Raw genomic sequence first — 23,346 nt, 5'->3', positions numbered from 1 at the left:
TTTTTTTATTCTTAAAATAAAACACAAATTATTAATATACCTTGTTATGAAAACAAAACCTTATAAAAATATGAAACCTAAAAAAAATAAATTAGATTTTTTAACGAAAATTTTACTACTTTTTGGCATTATAGCATTTCTTTTTTTTTATACTTTTTCTTCCTTTGCATACTAATGTTTTTGTTTAATTTTTATTTATTTTCATACCATACTATTCTGTCAATACCGCATTAATTTTATTTAAAGCTATCTCCCCCTTGCTACATCATCTGCTAATCTAAGCATATTAATTTTTTGCCTTGGCCCTATATCTATCCCTAAAAGCTATCCTGGTTTTAATGATGTTTGTCGCGTCATTACTTAAAATTTTATAATTAAAATACATATATCATTATTCCACTCTAAAATATATTATTTAAGTTGGAATCTAAGAAATACAACTTCCGTGGGACTTGTTGAACAAGTTTGCCGCTTTCGTTGTCGGACGAAAGTCTGTATTGTTTAAAGGTAAAACATTGAATGTGAAGTCCTTGCCATGTACAGGCACTTGTCTTTAGATTAAATATTTAAACGAACATTTTCGTTTATTTAAGCCTGCCAAACGAGAAGAAGACAAAAAGTCTGCATAACTAACGTTAAGTAATGAAACGTGCACACTGTTGTTTATTCCTTCTGTGGGAGGCTGACGATTGCAAACAGAGTCGGGTAATTCAGTAGTTTCGTTTATCAATTCCATCACATCATATTTCCGCGTCTTTCTAATAATAATGACCGTTAAACAATCTAAATAAATACATACTTAAATCATCGCCAGTCGTTGACCATAATATTATTTGTCCTTATGCAAAAGTCAACAGCCCAATTTCTATTATTGTCTATTACTATTGCTTTTTTATGTTGTATTAAATATCACACATCTTTTCAATCTTGAACGGCTGATACTATCGGAATTACAAAAATGTCCTTTATGTGAGTATTAAATCACTATGGAAGGAGCATGTAGAAGTATAAGACAAAAGGTGTAGCGTAGGGTCGAGCCGCCCTTATACAAAAAGAAGCTAGCCTTCAAATTCCGTCAAGTTTACTGGCTACTTTTTACAAACTTCGGATTTAAAAAGTGATTCACGTTATATAATTGGTGAGGTGATTCTGGGTGATTTAAGCAATATCCTATCAATGACTTGCACGTGCAAAGCCGATTTAAGAGAACGTTGCAAACACATTATTGCAACTTTGTTGTATTGGAGCAGGTAGGTTCTTAACCTCAAAATACTTATATCGTATCATTAGAATTGTGTTAAATCAATTACACAGGAACAAATAATTTCTCACTTTATAATTTTAGTATGATTCTAGTTTTAAATATTATGGTTACGGCTGATGGTAAATACCTGAAATATAATCATGTGCATTAAAATGACGTGAACAAATTTTTATTCCGGAATTCACTTCTTTGATACCTACTGCTTTCATCCAAGCTTCTATTAGTTTACTTTTTTCTCCAATTTTCCGAAAATATTTTTTACATATATAAAACGGTTAGTTTTTGTTGGAAAGTAGTTAATGTAGGTGAAGAGTGAAGAGCTATGTCTGAAATACTATGAAGTGAACAAATTTTTATTCCGGAATTCACTTCTTTGATACCTACTGCTTTCATCCAAGCTTCTATTACTTTACTTTTTTCTCTAATTTTCCGAAAATATTTTTTACATTTTAGTTTTTATTGGAATGTAGTTAATGTAGGTGAAGAGTAAAGATCTATGTCTGAAGTGCTATTGCAGATTTTCACTGAACATATTAACTTTTTTTTTTATTTAACTTTAGAAGAAAACTTCGTCGACTCCATCATCAAAAAAATTTTTACTTTTTTAACGTGTTTTATTATTTTAATAAACAATTTTACAATTTGCGTGCACAGTTCCTATGTAAATTTTTCCCTCATTCGAGTTATAAATTTTGCCACCAGATGGTGTATGCCCATTTGACGGATCCCAATATTAAAGAATAGGCAAATTTAAAAAATATAAAAATTTCGTGGCGCTAACTTCGCCTTACACTATTTATATGGCGGTAAAGACATGCATCCTTACTTTAAGACCGTTGATGAATCCAATTTAAGTGCTATCCTCAAACTACGTTTATTTTTTGTTATTTTACGCGAGGTAACAGTTGATGTAGAATCTGAATGAATTACGTAACAGTAAAATCCATTATTCGATTCTTGAGTTTTTTAGATAACTATTATGATTATATTGACTACTTTGATTACTGTAATTAAGAATAAAAATTAGTCACTCAATAAAATTCCGTGTGGATACCTAGAGCAGCATTTGCAAAAACAATGTTGAACAAAGTATCGACTATGAAGTATTGCCAGATGAGGTCAAGGGTCAGATTTTTCGAAAATACGGTAATTCAGAATCTTATAAAAAAAAACGTTTTTTCCAACTTTTCGTAAATTAGTGCAGTAAATCCAGCAAAAGAATGGTTCAAATGAAAAATGAAGGTTGTCTAATTATCTACATTATTTGTTATGTTAATTATTTCATTTTTTTAGTTGTCAATCACTAAGTATATACAACAGTTTTCTAAACACCCTTTGTATGCTGGAGATACATATACATATAATCACGGTCACATGTATAATGATGATGATGGTATCCATGCATACAGAAAATTGTTCACTATGTATTAAAAGTAGTATGTACATATTTAGCCACCGCATTACTGACTGGCCGATCGAATAAGAAGTTAATGAAGTTGGAATTGGAAAAACATGCCACAAGCGCGAAACATAATATCCAACAATTACGAAACGTTATGTGGTCGAATTCAATTAATTGCGTAAGTTTGATGTGCAAGAAATTAGATGTATGTGTGTGTATATCATAATAATATATAATCACAAAGCTTCGTTAGTGGACGTACTATCCAAGCTGTTATAGAAAAGCAACCAGTTAAAATATTTTAAACGACAAAATATAGAGATAGCAGATAAGTGTAGGTACAGGTATAACATAACTACATATTTTTCATTTTCATCAAAAAAAAAAAAAAGTTTAACAAACAACCAATTAAATTGTTTCGCGAATGTTGTTTGGTATTAAATTCATTTTCGTAATAATACAATTGATTATATTCTGGTAGAAATCATTGTTTAACAGACCTCAACACGACACTCATTTTAAAAAAATTGAGGTTTTTTAAAGCTAAACGAGATGAGACACGTTTGAGGTGCGAATGGTCTTTTAATGTCGATTGAATCGATATTCGTGTAATGTCAATCTACGATTTTAGAGTACCAAAGCCGAAGAACGCCCAGTAAAATAGTATTGTATGAAGTGAGCGAAGTAAAGATTAAAAAATTAACATGCCGATATCGTCCTAAACAAATTCGAAATGCTATAATGCCAAAAAGTCATCATTGTATGAACACGTTCTATACCTGATATTTACCAGTAACTTGCTTAACTTGTATTTAAAAATATTAAAAGTTAAAGTTTCGTGCATTTCAAATGGAAGGCGATCGCTTTAATCCTTTGTATCTATATGATATGCTACCACATATTTTATCTGGATTTGTTGTCTCATCCTAACTATTATATGGCACACAATTTGGAAGGACATAAAGACGAACCCAATATACAGTCATTTTTAGTTCGTTTTTTAATCTATTAATTACGCGGGATGAATCTCATTACAAAAGTAACAATACATGGATAGTATAATTATAAGAATGTGCCATATAGGACAAATGCCTCGACAATATATTCTATCTTTCAAAAGCCGTTTGGAATGCTCTTTAAGTCCTTGATACAATTTCTCATGATGCCGTCAATTAAATCAAATCGGTATTATTTCAAAGTTGACTTCTCTTTTAAAAACAGTAGAGATGCTGAAGGATTACCGGCGTCTTGTTTTTCGCTCACAGGGGTGTAGACTGGCTCGTTGTCGAGCTGCATTCTAAATTGTTCAACTGTCCAACCATTAAAAAAAAAGTCAATCCGTCAATCAGAACATTGCAACCGGTTCATTGGTTCATCTCCGAAGACTTAAAGCATTTTGAATGAATGTCTCTGTAGCACTTTTCCCGAACTTGAAAGAAAATTTAACGCATAAACCTAAGTTGTTTCTCTAAATCCTTCATTTTCACTCATCGTCATAAGATCGTTAGTCCTAACTAAGATTGGCTGGCCACGCATTTCCACACTTTCCCATCCTGAGCTAATCTTCGCATTTCTCTAAAACTAGAACATCCCACATCCTTAACGATGACAACAATAATTGTACCACCAGCAGCTCCAGGATCTAACGGATATACGAAAGAAAAGAAATGGCGCAACTTTGTTCATTTTAAAAAAAAAGTTACTCGCATGGTTTTGTATATAGAGCAATCAGTCCGCAATTTTTCCAACACATCTTGTATAGTGATAAATAGTTTTTTTAGAAACTAATTATAAGATCAAGTGACAACTGAAAAACAGTTAATCAGAACAAATTTATAGTAAAAATTATTGTTGCGATTTTCGCCCTTTACAAAGGCGTTCTTCAATCGACGATGCCATAATTTGCTGATAAGATTACAAGGGTCTTAGTTACGGCACATTAACCGATTACGTTCCCTTTTTGAATGGGTATTTGATGTCGGAAACCATGAATCGTGAATCCGTCCATTGTTAATGGACCGCAAAAGAAGTAAAAACAGAAATTTTTACCTGGTTATGTTGGTTTTGTTCTGCCATGGCCTTCTCCTTCGCCTGTCTCTTGCATTTGTACCTGTGGTTTTGGAACCATATTTTCACCTGTAACAACAAAGCTATTGTAATGCGCGTTCGCCTAACAAAACAAAAATTTTCAACTTTACCAACTAATAATAATAAAAGTAACAATAAACATGTGTGAAAGCTTGCATTCCCTTTCGTCACATTATTATTATTATTTATTTTTCGTTTGTTTCCAAATACTTTTTTAAATGGTTCAATTTTCCAACCAACATTCTCCATTTTCTACCAGCACGAAATTTATAATATAGCTAAATAAATGAAAGCAAAATAAATAGTAGGTACAATAGCTTCATTAAGTAAAGTAGGCTGTAATATGTGGTACGTTGTACAGTCTGTTGCAGCTAATATGAAAACTTTGGTCAACGCGCAACGATAACTGCATCGAGAGAAATTAAATAGTTGGATTTACTATGCTGTGTTAATTTCCCATTAAACATTTCATAGTTGAGTCTTTTCATACTAGAAAATGGACTCAACTATGAGCTGTCAAATGAGAAATTAACACAGCATAGTAAATCCAACAATTTTAATTTTTTTCAGTATGAACATTATTTAGGCGCAGTGCAATGCCAGTTATGACTTCAAACGAACAGGCTAAGGGTGTGTTATTGGTTAGTGAGAACGAATTAATAATTTATATCATCATTTTTTGTTCATAATTGGATAGCACTTGATTAATGCAAATTTCACAGTCCAGCTGAACGTTTACTTAACCGTTAGCTTTACCTTTTTTGGTTGACCAGCTATTTTTGAGGAAATGGAATTTTAGAAATTGGTTTCGTACTGTACCATTATTATTTTTGCTTGTTAATCTGCAAGTACAATAAAATTGTATATTATATAGAAGCTGTCGTCCTGATGCTTGCCTTTATGTAGACCCGAATCAGAACAACATCAATTCATGCACCTAGTAGCCGCGAAAGCCTTTACTAATTTGTCAAAATTGTTTGCGGTAGCAAATAGATTCACAAAAATTGAAAACAAAACGGAAATTTTTGTTTGTTCGGTTTATTTGTATGGAAAAAATAGGTTAATTTTTTAGATTTGAATGCAGCATTTCGGTTGGATTTTAAGCATAAATGGATAGATCCCCTAAGGGATTTTCAGCGATTAGAATTTCTTATCACAATAATAGTATACCTAGGGTTATCATCCGTCCAGGTTTTCCAAGATTTGTCCTTGCTTAGAGGGCATTCGGGAAGTATCCAAGCGGTGTAATAAAAAGTATTTATTTTACTAAGTAACGTTACAAAAACCTCTTTTGACATGTCCGGGTTTTAAGTTCCAAAATCCACGGTTTTCATGCATTTTGTCCTGGTTGCGAGATTTTAGAGGTGGTAACCCTATAAAGTATACCCAATACCTAATATTACTACGCGCGAGCGAAGTCGCAGGCTAGAGTTACTAAACCTGTATTTCAAAGTTATTGATGGGAAAAGGTTTCCTGAAACTCATAAAATACATTCATATCCAGGAATATAATACATGTATGCAAGATATGGCTCGGAGTTTGATTCGAACTATTTGAATATTAAAATATTTGAAAAAGATATGTTAAAATTTAAAAGACAGCTAAACGTAATATTGTCTATGGTTAAGTATGGTGTTTTATTTATAGTCAGATTTATCTGAAACTTTCATATAAAATTAGTAACATTTCAACATTTACAAAATTTTACCAAATTGTACCCCTTTAGCAAGCTGACAGGGGTTTACAAAGATTGTATTGTTTTTGGTCCGATTTACTTGAAGGAGGAATGGTGAAAAGGAGTTGCAATGTTTAAACGGAATATATATTATATGTGATGGTCAGATTTACTTGAAACTTGGTCTTAATGGTCTCTCATTTAATTTCTGAAAGACCTATCTCGAAATTTTAAACATTTCAACCTCCAAAGGGGGGTAAGAAAGTGTTGCAATTTTTGTTTGGGATATATTTTATTTGTGGTTGAATTTACTTGAAACTTCGTACATATGCTATTTGATATTATTATTCAAGAGGTTGCAACGATTCCATGGGGTATATTTTATTTGTACTCGGATTTACTCGAAGGTTGCTCATTGTTGAAATTAAGCAAATACGTGTTTTGGTAAGTTTTAAAATTCAACCCTTAAGGATGTTGTTGCTACGTTTGTATTTGAAATCTAAGATGGCGGCAATACATAAAATTAAAACGTTGTAAGGGTGAATTGGGGGTTAAAAGGTTTTATGGAGAAACAATATTAAATTCTGCGAGCGAAGCCGCGAGGAAAACCTAGTATCTAAATATTTAAATATTTAAATTTGAAATATTCAAATATTTCATTATTCAGAATTTCAAACAACTGGATACCTGTTTAAATGTAAGATTGAGGTTCTGTGACTCAGATACTAAAAGAATTAAATGCTGGTATGTAAGTTCTTAATATGTGCAATTTTTTTTAATATGTTTTCGAATAAAAATTAATGTAATATTCTAATTTTTTTAATATTGTGTGTTCAAATCATTATATTTATAATCTATCAGCAGTTTATGTATTCAAATATTTGATTGAGAATTTGGATATTCAAATATTCTATTTACGAATATTCAAATATGGGATAATTTAGATATTTAAATCCAATTTCAAATAAATATTTGTATACTGAAATATGAAAAGTTCCGATCCCTCATCGAAAATAGGTACATCACGGTTTCTCGACTATTTAAGGTGATGACTGCTTTTCGCTTCTGCTTCTGCCCTGGTATTTACACAGTAGGTACATATTTATTTTTATTTAACTCTTCATGTCTAGTGCTTGTCAAGAAATTTCTATAGCAATTAACGAAAGGTAAATTGAAGCCTACGCAAAAAACGTGTGATGCATTTGCTGCTATTTCATACATATGAGGTGGCGTTTTTAAGTTCGTGAAATTGGGAGTGAGAAGTGGAAATAAAAATACCAATTTATTTTTCCTTTTCAATATATTCACCTGTTACCCTTACGCATTTTTCCGATTATTCAATTAACTTACGTAGGTACCTATAGTTCGAAAAAAAAAATGTTTTGTCTTTGTCTGAAAAATATGCCGAAACTGCATCCTTCACTTCTTGGTCGCTTGAAAATTTCTTCCCACGAAAAATTTTTCTCAAGTTCGGGAATAGGTAATAATCGCTGAGAGCTAGGTCAGGACTGTAGGGTGGATGGGCCAAAATTTCGAAACCCACCTTCTGCAAGGCAGCCATCGCAACACGGCCCTTGTGAACAGGCGCGTTATCAACCAGAAGGAGGACACCTTTGGTCAATTTTCCTCTTTCTTTTTTTCTTTGACTGCTTCCTTTAACCGTTCTAGAATGAATGCATAGTATTCTTAGGTTATGGAGACACCCTTTCGATCAATAGAATCCCTTCTGAGTCCCAAAAGACTGTCGCCATGATTTTCGCAGCCGACTGTGACACCTTAAACCTCTTAGGTGGTGGTGTGCTTTTGAGCCACTGCATAGAGTTCTCTTTGGACTCATATTCATAATGATGAACCCAAGTTTCGACCCCAGTAACAATTCGAGTCAATGCTCCATCTTTATCTTCACTACAGAAGTCCAAGAGGACACTACACGCTGTAGTTGAGGCCAGAGTGAGCATTCTCAGCATCCATCTTGCGCTAACTTTAGTCATGCCAAGATGATCGTGAAGAATTTAAAAAATGGTTATATCTGATATTCCTACCATTTCTGCGACCTGTTTCTTTTTAAGTCGGGAATCTTCCACTATTAGTTTTTCGACTTTTGAATGATTTCGGGAGTAGTCACCTCGATCGACCGCCAGATCGGTCGTGGGTCGTCTCAAGCGACTCCCTGCCTTGCTTAAAGAAGGTATTTATTTACCTAGGCAAGAGTCCCAGTTAGGGTTGCCACCTTTTCAGGCTTTACATAAAGTATTTCTCGACTAAAAGGTTAAAAAAAAGTACTCGGCATAAAAATAAAGTATTTTTGCGTACTTTATGTGTCTTGTAAAGTATAACGTACGCACAGTCGAAGTAGAGTACAATACTTTATAATAAAGTACGGATGGCAACCCTAGTCCCAGTCCTTTCCTTGCTTGGTAAGGACTCTTATAACAGCGCGCTGCTCGATTTTCTCTATATTTCACAATTTGTATAATAATGAGTTGCTTAATTCGTAATGATTCGAGTAAGTACCTACCCTCACTAATGACCTACCTACTCATTCTGCAAACTTAAAAACGCACCCTCGTATAATAATAAATAGATGCATCGTCAATAGAAAACTTTAATAAGGAGAATTCGTGTAAGAAGACATCCACACTTTGTAAATATGTGTGTGTGTGTGTGTGTAGACACACGTATGTATATGATGGGTACGTGGTCACCACATATGCATACATACATACATACGTATGTGTGTCCGCATAAAGGTATTCATATGGACATTAGCCATGCAGAGCGTCTTGGGAGTGGAAATCTTTGCATTCACCGGGAGTAATTAAAATACAAACACTTGTGACCTCTACTTGTCGCGCTTGAGCTAATCAGAGTCTCTTTAGTTGTTGACATAGAACGATCTTCAACTTCTGGAACACAGCGTCTATCCGTCATAAGTTCATCACTGCATGCGGTTACACATGTACCTGTAGGTACTACTGTACTGGTAGGCTACGCATATTTCTTATGATAATATTAGTGATAGTAATAATGTTCAGGAGGAACAAAAACTAATCCTGATAATTTACAATCGAATTCCCTTTAGAACGCGAAGGATGAAGGTAGAATAAAAAGTGAATAGAAACGTCTAGTGCCAGTCGGAGTTCCGCACAATATGGAAACCCCTTAATGAGTATCAGAAATTTTAATTATCATGATCAATAAATAGATATCTAATTATTTTCCTCATTTTAATTATCCACGACCAAGATTTTATTTTTGAGAGACATCAGTTTAATTACAGTTTAATCTTTAACTTAGATAATACACTAATTATAAATATGACCACGTGGTATTTTATTTATTTATTTATTATTTTCCAACGTTTTAATCATTATTGTGAATGTCAGTATTTTTATTGTTTTATTCACACAACTATGTAGTTAGTTTATCCAATAAATAATACGTATCTTTACAAAATAAACATTTCCGTTTGCTAATACAGTGGAATTCGTTTATTATGACTCCGCCTATATTCACTAACCGCTTAATATGAAGTAATTGCAGTGTTAAGTTTGGTTTTCATATTANAGGGGGTGTCTCTTCACCATCCTGTAACAACTCTGGTAGCTGGTACGGATGTTTACTAATGGTTTTTCTTAATTTTTTCGTTTGTAGAATTCATAAATTTACACGTTGTTTAGCATAATTTCTTTAGAGTAAAATTAGCCGTTTGAGTTTAACAATTTTCGCATTAATATTTGATATCAGCCCCTATTAAATGTCAATGTGGTTTATATAAATAATTTAACCTACTTCATATATCCAGCACGACAAAAATCGATCTTATAAAAAGTTTTTTTCTTTTGATGGTTACCTCTTTTCCAAAATGAAAAATAAAATGAATGTCTATAACTGTAGTTCCCCGGATAATGTTGCTATGCCATTACTGTATAGGTAAATAAAAATGAAATCACCCCCATGTATAAACGTAAACATCCATCCATAACCCCCATTTAAAAAACTTTCCAACCGACCAACGTGACGCTTTTTCGGCATTATGCTCCCATAATCGTCATCATCGTCGTAGAGTTTTTTCATTGCCCGACAGCTGGTTCTCGATGGAACAATGGCCACTCGAGCTTCTGGTCTCTATCCATCATCCAAACGACCATCGTCGTCGCCATCGTCGCCGTTCTCTTCATTGACCAACTGTGCACCTCGATCTTTAAATTGTATTAAAACTGGAACACGCTGCTGTTTATTTACTATATCTATCTAGAATTTCTGCTACTTATGTCTCCGAAACCATATGTTAGATGAACAGAGTTTTTTAAACAGATACAACGTAGCTATACAAAACGAAAAGGATACTTACTTAATTGATTTTTAACAGGTGCTCTACGATTACACAAAGGTATATATATGTAGGTATCTATATATATATTGTAGAAGGCCTGACACTAATTATCCTTTTATATAACAGTTAATAGTGTAGCGTCGTTTATTATTATAAACAGAAACTTCAAAATGGTAGAAGCAAATATTGCACACAATTAGCGACCAAGCATTAAATAATTTATTTTTGTTAGCCACCACAAACGTGCTCATAATTAATAAATAATATACATAATTGGTTGGTTACACTCTGCAATAATGAAATAATCAAGTGTCCACACGTTATTAAAAAACTGTTAATTATTATTATTATATTTGAAATTGAATAAATATGTACCTACATCAAGGCGATCGCTTTAATCCTTTGTATCTATATGATATGCTACCACATATTTTATCTGGATTTGTTGTCTCATCCTAACTATTATATGGCACACCTGACGATTGCAAACAGAGTCGGGTAATTCAGTAGTTTCGTTTATCAATTCCATCACATCATATTTCCGCGTCTTTCTAATAATAATGACCGTTAAACAATCTAAATAAATACATACTTAAATCATCGCCAGTCGTTGACCATAATATTATTTGTCCTTATGCAAAAGTCAACAGCCCAATTTCTATTATTGTCTATTACTATTGCTTTTTTATGTTGTATTAAATATCACACATCTTTTCAATCTTGAACGGCTGATACTATCGGAATTACAAAAATGTCCTTTATGTGAGTATTAAATCACTATGGAAGGAGCATGTAGAAGTATAAGACAAAAGGTGTAGCGTAGGGTCGAGCCGCCCTTATACAAAAAGAAGCTAGCCTTCAAATTCCGTCAAGTTTACTGGCTACTTTTTACAAACTTCGGATTTAAAAAGTGATTCACGTTATATAATTGGTGAGGTGATTCTGGGTGATTTAAGCAATATCCTATCAATGACTTGCACGTGCAAAGCCGATTTAAGAGAACGTTGCAAACACATTATTGCAACTTTGTTGTATTGGAGCAGGTAGGTTCTTAACCTCAAAATACTTATATCGTATCATTAGAATTGTGTTAAATCAATTACACAGGAACAAATAATTTCTCACTTNTTTTCCGAATTGTTTTCTAAGAATTTTGGATTTTAGGCACTTATTAGCACACCACAATATCTTGTAGTTTTTAGTTTTACACAACTGGCGTATATCAATTCGATATTGTTTTGCGAGCTTTTTTGTTGTAATTCATAGAATTTTGGTAGTTACTTGTTAAACGTACAATAACTGATGGTTTGGCAGGTGCTGATATCAATTTAGAACATTGAACCTGGAAAACTATATCGATCCAATATTATAGATTATCCATTTCCAAGGAGTTTAGAATTTTTTGGCTCCCCTCGATTAAAGAATTTTAGAAGGCATTTATGGAATGTCTCTTTTTCCCCTTTTTAAGTTTTTAATACCTTCAATGGCCAATGTGAGCAACTTTCATTCATCATTTTATATAATGTTTGATCGGTGATATTAGCAAAGTGTTTAAAATAAAATACAAAATGCTTTCCTCAAAAAAGTATTTAAATGCAAGATAAAAATAGGTATTTTTTATTTTGTACTTGCATTTTTAATGTAATAAACAAGCTTAAAAATAAAAATTCGACATCTGAAACAACGATTTTGTTATCAAAATTTGAAAAAAAGACAGCTTACAATAGCATTTTGCTAACATTTAATAAATATGAATTGTTTGTTAGGATGACACTGTGGAAGTTGATCAATTTTAAAAAAACTTGGAAGAAAATGTTAACTATTAAAACTATGCATGTGTTTAAAATAATTCGAAGTGGTCTGTATTTTATGCATGTGTTTGTTTGCAATTCCTGCCCACAGTGTCACAGTGGAAAGAGTCTTTTGATTAATATCCAATGTCGACCCAATGGGATCATAAACGAAATTACCTGCTCCAGAGAGGTCGAATTATAACATATAGTTTTGCAAATATGTTACAGTACAAAGAATTGTTGAAAAACATAAAAAGTTCTGCAGGAAATTATGTTCCGTCGTGACCTTAACGAAATATGAAAATCCTAGTCACGGTATTGTTACGTAGATTATAAAAAAGCAACTGCTGTTGTCGCCCTTTTCCTGTAGGTTACATAATTACGGTCCCATATTTTCGTAGGCCACTTTATTTAAGTGTTCATCAACAAAAGGATCGTGGAATTTGACATATTTAGAACATAAGTCTACAAATATTGTGCATAAAAAATGTAGGCCATGGAACCATTTGATTATGGTAATATTTGCTTAAAAAACGCGTACAAATCAGCTGGTTGTCCATAAATTTTCATACCCTTTTTATTTGGCAAGTTCAGGGAGAAAAGCCATACAGTCATCTTACGATTCAAGTAAAAAAAGCAAACGGTTGATTATACGTTTTTAATAGATCATTAAATTGACGTGCTTTCCGGTTTCGAGATTGACGACCAATTTCTCAGAGCTTTTAACCGATTTCAAAACAGGAGGAAGTCCTAACTTCTACTATTTGTTTTTCTTTTTGCATGTTTGTTACTCGATTACTCCGCCAATTATGAATTAGTTTTGATGATCTTTTTTGGTAGGTGGTCCTATACAAATTTTATCGAAATTGATTGAATACTTTTTGAAAAATTCAACAAATACAAAATATATACACACTATAAATTGAAAAATAAAGTTAATTTTTAGGAAAAAAAAACAAAAACCGACTTCAAGACTATACCTAAATGTACAAACTTAAAAGTAGAAAATAATATTTTAATTACTTCAAACCATTACAGAACAATCATCAGAATCAATGGTACTCATATACGTTTACAATTTAGGGATTAGTTATTTTTGGAGTCGGTACCAGCCAAAGTAAAAATAGCCTCAATACCTACTTGATTAATCAATTAATATATGAATGCGAAAGTAGATTCGATTCTGACATCTTTTACAAAAGATAATATTTGTTGCATACTTAAATATTCCTACAGGTATAACGATAAATTGTTGAATTGAAATACCTTTACAATATTCAGAGGTACCTGCTAAAAATAGCCTTTGTTATTACACTCGATGTGTTAGAAATTGAAAAGATTACATTCAAAACTATCTAACCATGATTCCTTCTAACCACGTTGTAAATACATATAATTTCTCTTTGTTGCCACAAAATACCCAAAAGGATTTCTTTCATATTACAGGCTCATAACCGCAAAATATCAACAAGAACTTACCTAATAGTAGCATGTATAATTTTCAACTTCCTTTTACATTTTTAAACAGAAATATAAAGTACGGGGGTTGGTCAAATTTAAACTGGACATTGTTTTAACGCTCGGTAGATACAGCAAAGTAAGGATATCAAGCGGAGAGGATGTAAAACCTGCCGAAATTTTGCGTCGAATACACACTTCGCTGAAAGAACCCTTTCAAGGATCCAAGTCTACGACTGGTACAATCAATTTTTAAGTGACCGAGAATCAGTCGAAAAAGAGAGTCATGTGACCGCCGATCTAGACAAGCATCAGTGAAGCAAACATAAACATCTGATCGAAGGTAACCAGCGCCTTACAGTTAGTTATACGGGTATTCAATCAATCATTTTAGATAATTTGTGTTACCGAAATTTATTGGCAAGATACGTTCCTCGCCTCGTGACGGAAGAACAAAAAGCAAACCGTCTTGCGGTCTGTGAAAAATTTCTGATGAGATATCGAGTAGAAGGGGAAGGTATTTTAAGTCATATTATTACGTGTGATGAGACGTGGATACATCATTACACCCCGGAGTCAAAGCAAGCAAGTATTGAGTAACGGAAACTTTTGGAGAAGCACCACCTCTGGCATTGCAAAGGCGTATTACTCGTTCATTTTCTTAAAGAATTGATACTGGCCTTTCGGCGAAAAGAGCGAAACATGCCTATTCTCGACCACACACAGCTGCTTTCACTCAAGAAAAATTGGAAAAACTTCACTGGGAAACACTACAAAACCCACCCTAAGCCCAGATTGTGACTACTCCATGTTTCGACCACTTAAACAATCATTATGAGCACACCGGTTTGACGACTATTAAACTGTGGAAGCATTGGCTAGGACACGGCCTACTTCTTTATGTAATTGCGGAATTAAACAACTTCCGATCCGATGGGAAAATATGTAAATCAAAGAGGAGATTTTGCAGAAAACTAGGATAGTTTCAAATTTGTTTTTACTGTTTGATAAAAGTTCAGATTATATTTGATCCACCCTCGTAAATAATTTTGAGAAACGTCATAGGTTATCTTAGGTTAAAGCAAAATAATGACTCGCAGCGTTGTAATTTACGTTCGTGTAAAATATCAATTTGGTCATCAAAATCTGTCTATCGTTAACCGCATCGCACCCCCTTAGAACAGGGTTCTTGATGACGCACTTGTACTGTTCAGTGATTCAATAAAAATGCGGCCAACCGTATACACATCGCGCCCACATTGGCCTAATCTTTAACCACTTTAGATTTAATTTAGATCCGTTGTGATAGCGAGGCATTGTAGAAACGTCTTTTACAAAGCACGATCTCCTCGAGGGTAAGGAGGTACCTGACAGCTAGCCAGCAGACCATTCCAAATTCAAAAGTTTAATTTGAAAAGGATTTTTTTTTTTTTGAAGGACTAGAATTTATTATTAAAAGGCTGCTGGGTGCACTTGTTGTGAATTTAAGAATGAATGAGGTGGTAGTGAGGCAGGCAACTGCAAAAATATTATAAGAAACAAATATACATATGTTTTATACATACAGGGCTGTTCAAAAAAGTATTGTCAAATAGGAAAGCAGAATATTATACATATTATCAGAGTCTAACCGAAATGCCTTCGTTCCAGTACTTTTTTTTATTTATTTATACCATAATACCAAACTCTCTATTTAACGGAAAATGTTCATTTTAGTAATTTGAATATTTTTTTAAATTATCAGTGACTTTAAATATTTAACTTTACTGGAAAATGTAGTTAGATGTTAATAATCTTACATTTCATATAATATACTGACTATAAAGTAATTCTAATGAAAATACTCAACGGTAACAGTTAATAGTCACCATTTTAGGACAACGGATAGCAGTATAGCGCGTTGTATCTAAAGAACGGAGACTAGGGGTGGTTCACGTATGCGACTCATGATTTCAAAATTACTGGATTTAATTCCTGACTTTCTAAATGCAACTAAGGCATTCGCAAAGGGAAAAAGGAGCGTACCTACATACGTAGATTTGAAAAGCTTTTGACAATGGCAATTAGAAATAGAGAGACAAAGATGCAGACTATCATTAAAGAGAGAACTTTAGGGATAGATATACAGGGGCAAAAGATTAGATTAGATTAAATTTGCAAATGAAGAACCAGTAGGTATTAGTATATAGCAAGAATAAGTAAGAAATATAGTCTTAAATAAAATGCAAGCAGTATTGACAAAACAGTATGGCATGAAAATTTTAATTTTTAAAAAAACGTTAAAATTGAGATTATTACAAGTTACCTAAAAAATTCTACTATTTATACAAGGTCATTTACAACCGAAAATTTTTGCTTTACCATAAACGTTTAGTTTTCTTCGATTAGTAAACGAAAAATTCGAAGAAGTCACTGATTTTTTGCATCCGAGGAAGTCAGATAATTCTGGATAGCAAGGCAAGAGCAGTAATAGAGATAATCATAAAACAAATGATAGCAGAGGATCGAATCACCTTTAACAAAAAGAAGTCAATTCTATGTTCGCGAACGGTTAATTTAAAAATTTGAAGAAGATTGTTATAAGTAGGCTGCATGTCTGAAGCACGGCCACGGGTTCGTCATTAGGCGCAGCGGAAAAGAAAAGATTAGAAGCGTTCGAAATGTGGTGTTATATGCGAGTAATGAGGATAGTTAAGGATATTGTATGTTCTAGTTTTAAGGAAATACGAAGTTCATCTCAGGATAAGAAAGAAAAGGAAAAGAAAAAAAAAACCAGTCGTAGGACTGACCCTATATGGTGATGATCGATGAGTCGTGTGTGTGTATATGTATATGTAGTGTCCTTTTAGGGGGTCTTATTCACCAAATGATTAAAGGTTCCGCGACTGTCACCATCAAAGGTGAAAAAGAGCCCCGGCACCATTGAATCGTCGCCGTAATCTTACGTACGATTATAAATATATTATTTATTATGTATATTTCTTATAATCCTTTCAACATCCGTAAGGAGCAAAACAAACTCAGCACACAATTGACATCCATCTGCATTTGGGTTATAAGGTAAACCAACATAAATTTCGATTGGAAGAGTTTTTTAACAGATAAAAAGAAGTCACTGTAATTAAAAGAAAGGAATGTTACTTCTTTGAATAGAAATGAATTTTAATAAAAAAAAAAGAAAGAAATTGATTGCTTGCGAGTAGCATTTTGTAAAAAAAATACAAGGAATGCATATGGATACATTTAGAAATTAGTACAGATAATTTTATCTCAAATTATACAAAATCGTTTTCGGGGTGTATGCTAAAGCTCGGAGGGGGTGTCTCTTTACCATCCTGTAACAACTCTGGTAGCTGGTACGGATGTTTACTAATGGTTTTTCTTAATTTTTTCGTTTGTAGAATTCATAAATTTACACGTTGTTTAGCATAATTTCTTTAGAGTAAAATTAGCCGTTTGAGTTTAACAATTTTCGCATTAATATTTGATATCAGCCCCTATTAAATGTCAATGTGGTTTATATAAATAATTTAACCTACTTCATATATCCAGCACGACAAAAATCGATCTTATAAAAAGTTTTTTTCTTTTGATGGTTACCTCTTTTCCAAAATGAAAAATAAAATGAATGTCTATAACTGTAGTTCCCCGGATAATGTTGCTATGCCATTACTGTATAGGTAAATAAAAATGAAATCACCCCCATGTATAAACGTAAACATCCATCCATAACCCCCATTTAAAAAACTTTCCAACCGACCAACGTGACGCTTTTTCGGCATTATGCTCCCATAATCGTCATCATCGTCGTAGAGTTTTTTCATTGCCCGACAGCTGGTTCTCGATGGAACAATGGCCACTCGAGCTTCTGGTCTCTATCCATCATCCAAACGACCATCGTCGTCGCCATCGTCGCCGTTCTCTTTTTCTCCGTACGCGCGCACACAACAAACTTTTCGATAATTCACTTTCCACTAACTGGCTGGCTGTTACTCTACTACCTTCCTCTACATCGGGAAACTCGCTCTTCGCGCGATGTACGAACGAATTAGTGAATGGGCAAATTGAAAGAGAGGGTGCATTTTGTATTATATTGGCAGTTTGCTCGCTATAGACCAACGCATAACCTGATAAAGCTTCCAATAATAATAAAAGGGGGATTGCGCCCCACATACAACCCACCAATCATTAAATAAGCAAAGATCTGCTTTTAGAGTTCTGCAAACCAGAAAAAGGTAAAACGGAACCCCAGTTGATTAACTCAGCAAGTATTTATGTTACTTATACCGTCTACGTCAAATAAAGGTTTGAATGTAGTATTTTTAGTTGCATTACAAAAGGGTTCCATCAAAGTGAGGTATCGCTGTCATACTTTTTATTTCTGCTTTTAAGGTTTCGTCGTAAAGTAGGTCAAAGTCCCAAAATATATGAAAACATAATATGTTTCTGGCAACTCATTGTTTTTTATATTTCCTAAGAAACATTTTGTCCCTGTTTATTTGAGAAAATTATGAAACAAACTGTCATAGCAGTATAAATGTGTAATCTGTCGTCGTGATTCGTAGAAGAAAGTTAACATGCAGAAGTAGATTCACAAAAACTCAGAAAGTACTGAAATTAAACCGTTGATTAGACATCAATATTCATATATCGACTTTAATTCAACTTCTTAAAATTTTTATGGGGCAGTTGTATGCGTAGGGTTCATTAGAACATTTTATAACGAGTCGCCATTTTGGTTCACTGCAATATCCAGAGAGAGGGTTTTTAAAAGTAAAACGAGACGATTTAGATATTTTACCTACTATTGCATGCTGACAGGGAACTCGCAGATGGTAGTGATGCATTCAAAACAACAGTTTTATATACACATATATAAGCATCACATGTATATACTTTGGTATTGTTAAATTGTTACGTTTTAATTTGCGGTAGGGTCGACGGGCGCATCGGTTTTTGTCAGGAATTAATCGTGCAGAAACAAAATGGTGATGATGCCACAAGCTGATGAGGGGGCAGAATAACAGAAAAAGGGGATGCAAGCAGATGTTTTGCAGTTGATTACATCTGCAATTTTTATTGCGTAAAAATGTACCTATATTTGGGGTTTATTTACTGGCGAAATAAAGCTTCCCGTATTTTAATGTAGGTACAACGTAAACTCTCCGTGACGGAACTCCAGGAACCGAACATTTTCTTTTGTTATTAGGTGTACAGAATAGGTATAAAAAACGGACAGACAGGCACACGAGTGATCCTATAAGGGTTCCATTTTTCATTCGAGCATATGGAACCCTAACTCCCGTACATTCAAATTGCAATTGTAAATTGGTACTGACAATATTGTTTTGTTGAAAGGTTTATCACGTTATGTTCAGACCATAGATTGATTATTAATTTTCCTGTAATCTATAAATAAAGAACTACTCTGCATTTTTTTCCAAATTTTAGGTTCTGTAGTTTCGGAGAAAAGGAGGAGAAATGGTCAATTTTCATCTATTTCCTTAAATAATTTTAAAACTATTTAGTTTAAAACTATAAAAAACATATTCGAGACCCTTGCAACGAGCCCTTAATTTGATGTGTCACTCGGTATAGTTTGCAAAACTTTTTTTTTAAATTTTCTATTGTCCTCCCCAAATTACCCCCCTGTTCAAAATTAATTTATTTACGTTATGCGTCCGCGTTAGGATTACAGAAGTTTATATATGTATTAAATTTCAACTAATCGGTCCAGTACAGACGGACAGACAGACACACGAGTGACCTTATAAGGGTTCCGTTTTTTTCATTCGGACGTACGGAACCCCAAAAACAACAGAACTTCACAAAAATGAGAATGTGCAGTATCCAAAATCCAAAACAGGAAAAATTAGGAAGTTTTTCGGTTTGGTCATTAATTTATTGATCTGTGTCTGGTGGTGGTTTTCAGTAAACCAATGAACTTAAATTTCAAATGAGAATCCAATGAAGAATTGATATTTGCCCGACTGGTTGACTGTTATCGACGGTAGAACTCATATTTCGTAGATATTTCGTCGCCGACTGTGGGATAAGTACATTTTTAATGTACTGCGTAGGGGTGAGCGTTATGTAACGTAAGTAGTTTCCGAAACTGCGTACTAGCTAAATAATCGTATAACCTGTTTCGACTGTGTACGACAAGCGGTTACGGTTAAAGTTATTTTCAATATCGGTTACTTTGAGTAAGCAGTTTAGTATCTTCGGTTTTAACGTTGTAAATAGCTTACTGTACGTTAAAGTAGGTACCCATGGGTAACAATAACGTGATGCCTGGTATTATACCTATTTTGTTATTTTTCGAAGGACACGTATTTCTTTTGTCATATCTTCGTTCTTCGGAGTTATGATTTTGAGTAAATAATATTTGAACAGATCAAAATCATACATACAGAGAAAAAGTATTTTAAAAGATTATTTATTGTGGCCTCTTATATTTTTAGTCATGAAAGAAAGTCTATGAATTCCAGATCAGATCTTGAGAAAAACTTAGTAGCAAACAACTATTACAATATTTAAAATTTTTGTAATTGTGTAGCAAAGTTGTTGAAGCTTTCTAGGAGATAATTTTCCGAGGGTACGATGTTTATTTTTAACTTAGATTTATACAACAGTTACCAAATGCAAAAATATCTTTCTGTAAAAGTGTAAAATATCAAATCGTCGATGGTAAATACATGGGTTTGTTTGCTAGGTAATGCCATAAACCTACTTTCTAGGAATTGTGACCGTACCATCGTGAAATGACCTGTATTGTAAAGATACGACAGTGAGGAAAGATATAGGACAATTTAACAGTTTCCAAGTTACACTATAGTACAAATCTATAAATGTAACTAGTTACAAAAATACGTAGTTATGAAACAGGTTACGTTTTCTCAAGAAACTAGTTACGTTACGTTACGCCGAAAACATGTTACGACCCATCACTANGAATTATAACACCACCGAATCCCCTCCAAATATCTGAAATGATCTAAATTACTACCGAAATAGTTCCTATACAAATTAGACGAAAATTTAAATTCTAAAATTATAGCCAAAACGCTACCTTTTGAAACTCTAAAACAACTCCAAACTAGCACCACATTAAAAAAGATCCGAAAGAGCCCTCACACAGCGCCTCGCCAAAAAACATACTATTATAGCACCAAAACAGCATCACATACAAAATCAAAAAGTTTAGTATCTCTTTAGTGCTGTTTCGGCGCTTTTTTATTATAAATGCGTCGCTTTTTCGGTGGTATTTCAGTAGGAAAGCAATCGGTGCTGTATCCGTGTATTTTTCGTACTAAATGCGGTACTGTTTCAGTACTCCTTTCGTACACAATTGGCGGTTTAGTCCTGCAAACGGACCTTTTCCGGTAATATTTTAGAGAAATTTATGCAGCTAGTTTGGTCGTAATTCGGTAGAGTAAAATTGAAAAGAATAATTTTTACTCTGGGTTACACTGTATTTGAAAGAATTCAATTTTCTTACAAATTTTGATATATATCTATGTATAAGTATAAAGGACAGATGATTTTAGTAGACTTATCGAGTGCGACCCGCTTGCCGTGACAGTGAATAAATCTCCAGTTTGATAGTTAATAATTGTTTTGGCACAATGCAACTACTTATTGAATCGAAGTCTATCATTTTTTCTTTCGATACTCTTACAGTTAATATCTCTACAGTATCCAGGGTTGAAGTCTCAACTTATTTTTTATATTAGAAAGACATTATTTAATCATTTTAAATTTTTCGACGAGTGTTACTACAATATTTGCAATTTTAAAACTACCAGAACTGAGAACACTATTAATCTAAGAGGTAATTACTTACAACGATTTTGCAAATCAAAAAAAGCAACAAATTATACCTATGTGTAAAATAGTGCTGAAAGAGCTTCCTATACTATGACCAACCAAATTGCCACACTTTTCTACATTTTTCACCACTTGGTCACCACCACAAAACAAATTTTAGCAAATAAAATTTGATCATTTCCCGATAGAAAAAATCGTGCGTGTTTATTTGCTAATTTAGTTAATAATTATTGGTGAAAAACGCGAGCACGCATATCTGATGTCGCGTCAGTCGCCGTCGGTCAAAACTCAGCGATAAACGGGCCCGGAAGCGAAGGTGACGTAGCGGCGGTAGTGGTGGGGAGGGGTTGGCCGCGGAGCTTTCCGAGCTTACGCTTTATTATGGATATGGAATATGGTGAAAGCTAGAGACGAAGGAAGAAGGAAGAAGATGAAGGTTGGCGTGGCGTAACAACATACCTGTGCTTGCGTGAAAAGGACCCGCCTCTTTCGTCGCTGTGCTAGGGGAAATTGCATGGGTTTTGAATCTGGCATTGCACATGCGCCGAGACCGGGCATTCCGGCCGTGTTAAGGCCCGGATGACCCATGTTCGCCGACGCTGCCGTACTTCCCATCAACCTCGAAACTGAAACAACAGGGAAAATCGAAATTTTAGTTAAACGTAACAAAAATCCATTATAACACCATCTGTATTATTGAAAGTTTGCGTGTGAACCAATAATTGTTCAACGACATACGATATGTATTATATCTTTAGTACTGTCTCATAGTACAATGGGCAAAAAAGGGTGAACGTAGGTTTGTTATACAGCATGCAGAAAGTTAGGTTTGACCTAAGTTTTATTACCCTTTATATAAAAAGCTGCAACGTACGACGTACTTTAGCCACTATGTTGAAAGTTCATATTTATTTTAATCAAGCAGTCTAAGATAATGTCAAGTGTAGGCAACTCTCCAAAAAGCATGAGGTCTTTAGTGGGTTGCCTTGATCTCGCTAGTAACAAAGAAGGTCAGATTCTCTGCATGTCACATTCTGGAATCCTTCTGGAGCAAGTCGAGTCTCTGTTGTCCCGAGATTGTTAAATAAATTAGTTAGTATGGTGCGATTACACGCCAGTAATTAGGAATGGATCTAAAAAGCATCATCACTAATAAAGGATAGAAAACACAATCGTCCGTTGCGCGATGACCGACTGCGCATCAATTTCGGTAAAATCTTGCATACGCGTAAGTAGGATGCGCAATACCTTCATACGCAACGAACGGCCGCATACGATATGGTGGCGCTCTTACGCCTCTCGCGACACACATTTTAAGCTAGCCTTAAACTTTAAACTTTTGGGTGTTTCATTCCCACCAGCCAGTAATGCTGGTGGGCGGGCAGTCCCTCCGGACTATGCCGGAAGGTAGGCCGGAAGGCCCTCTTCAGCCTGCTTTCAGGAATCGTGTTACACTATAGTACAAATCTATAAATGTAACTAGGAGACGGACGAAATGA

General features: G+C 34.0%; 2 protein-coding genes across 2 annotated transcripts in view; one reads left to right on the top strand and one right to left on the bottom strand.

The window, feature by feature from the left end:
• LOC108736415 (coiled-coil domain-containing protein 61) overlaps positions 1 to 23,346 on the top strand; it is a 113,716-nt gene that overhangs the window by 51,747 nt on the left and 38,623 nt on the right. The gene's annotated exons all lie outside the window — the stretch shown is intronic.
• Positions 1 to 23,346, bottom strand: part of LOC108736392 (homeobox protein Nkx-2.1) — a 52,041-nt gene that overhangs the window by 10,078 nt on the left and 18,617 nt on the right. Inside the window, exons 4-5 of the mRNA XM_025973383.1 lie at positions 22,307 to 22,473; positions 4,716 to 4,802 (exon numbers count right to left, since the gene is read on the bottom strand). Of these exons, the coding sequence (XP_025829168.1) occupies positions 4,716 to 4,802; positions 22,307 to 22,473 (254 nt within the window). The remainder of the gene's footprint in view (positions 1 to 4,715; positions 4,803 to 22,306; positions 22,474 to 23,346) is intronic.

Source organism: Agrilus planipennis, unplaced genomic scaffold, assembly GCF_000699045.2.
Source record: "Agrilus planipennis isolate EAB-ADULT unplaced genomic scaffold, Apla_2.0 scaffold149, whole genome shotgun sequence".
Taxonomy (NCBI): Eukaryota; Metazoa; Arthropoda; class Insecta; order Coleoptera; family Buprestidae; genus Agrilus; species Agrilus planipennis.
The sequence above is the reverse complement of the archived record's forward strand: the minus strand, read 5'-3'. Positions and strand labels throughout refer to the sequence as shown.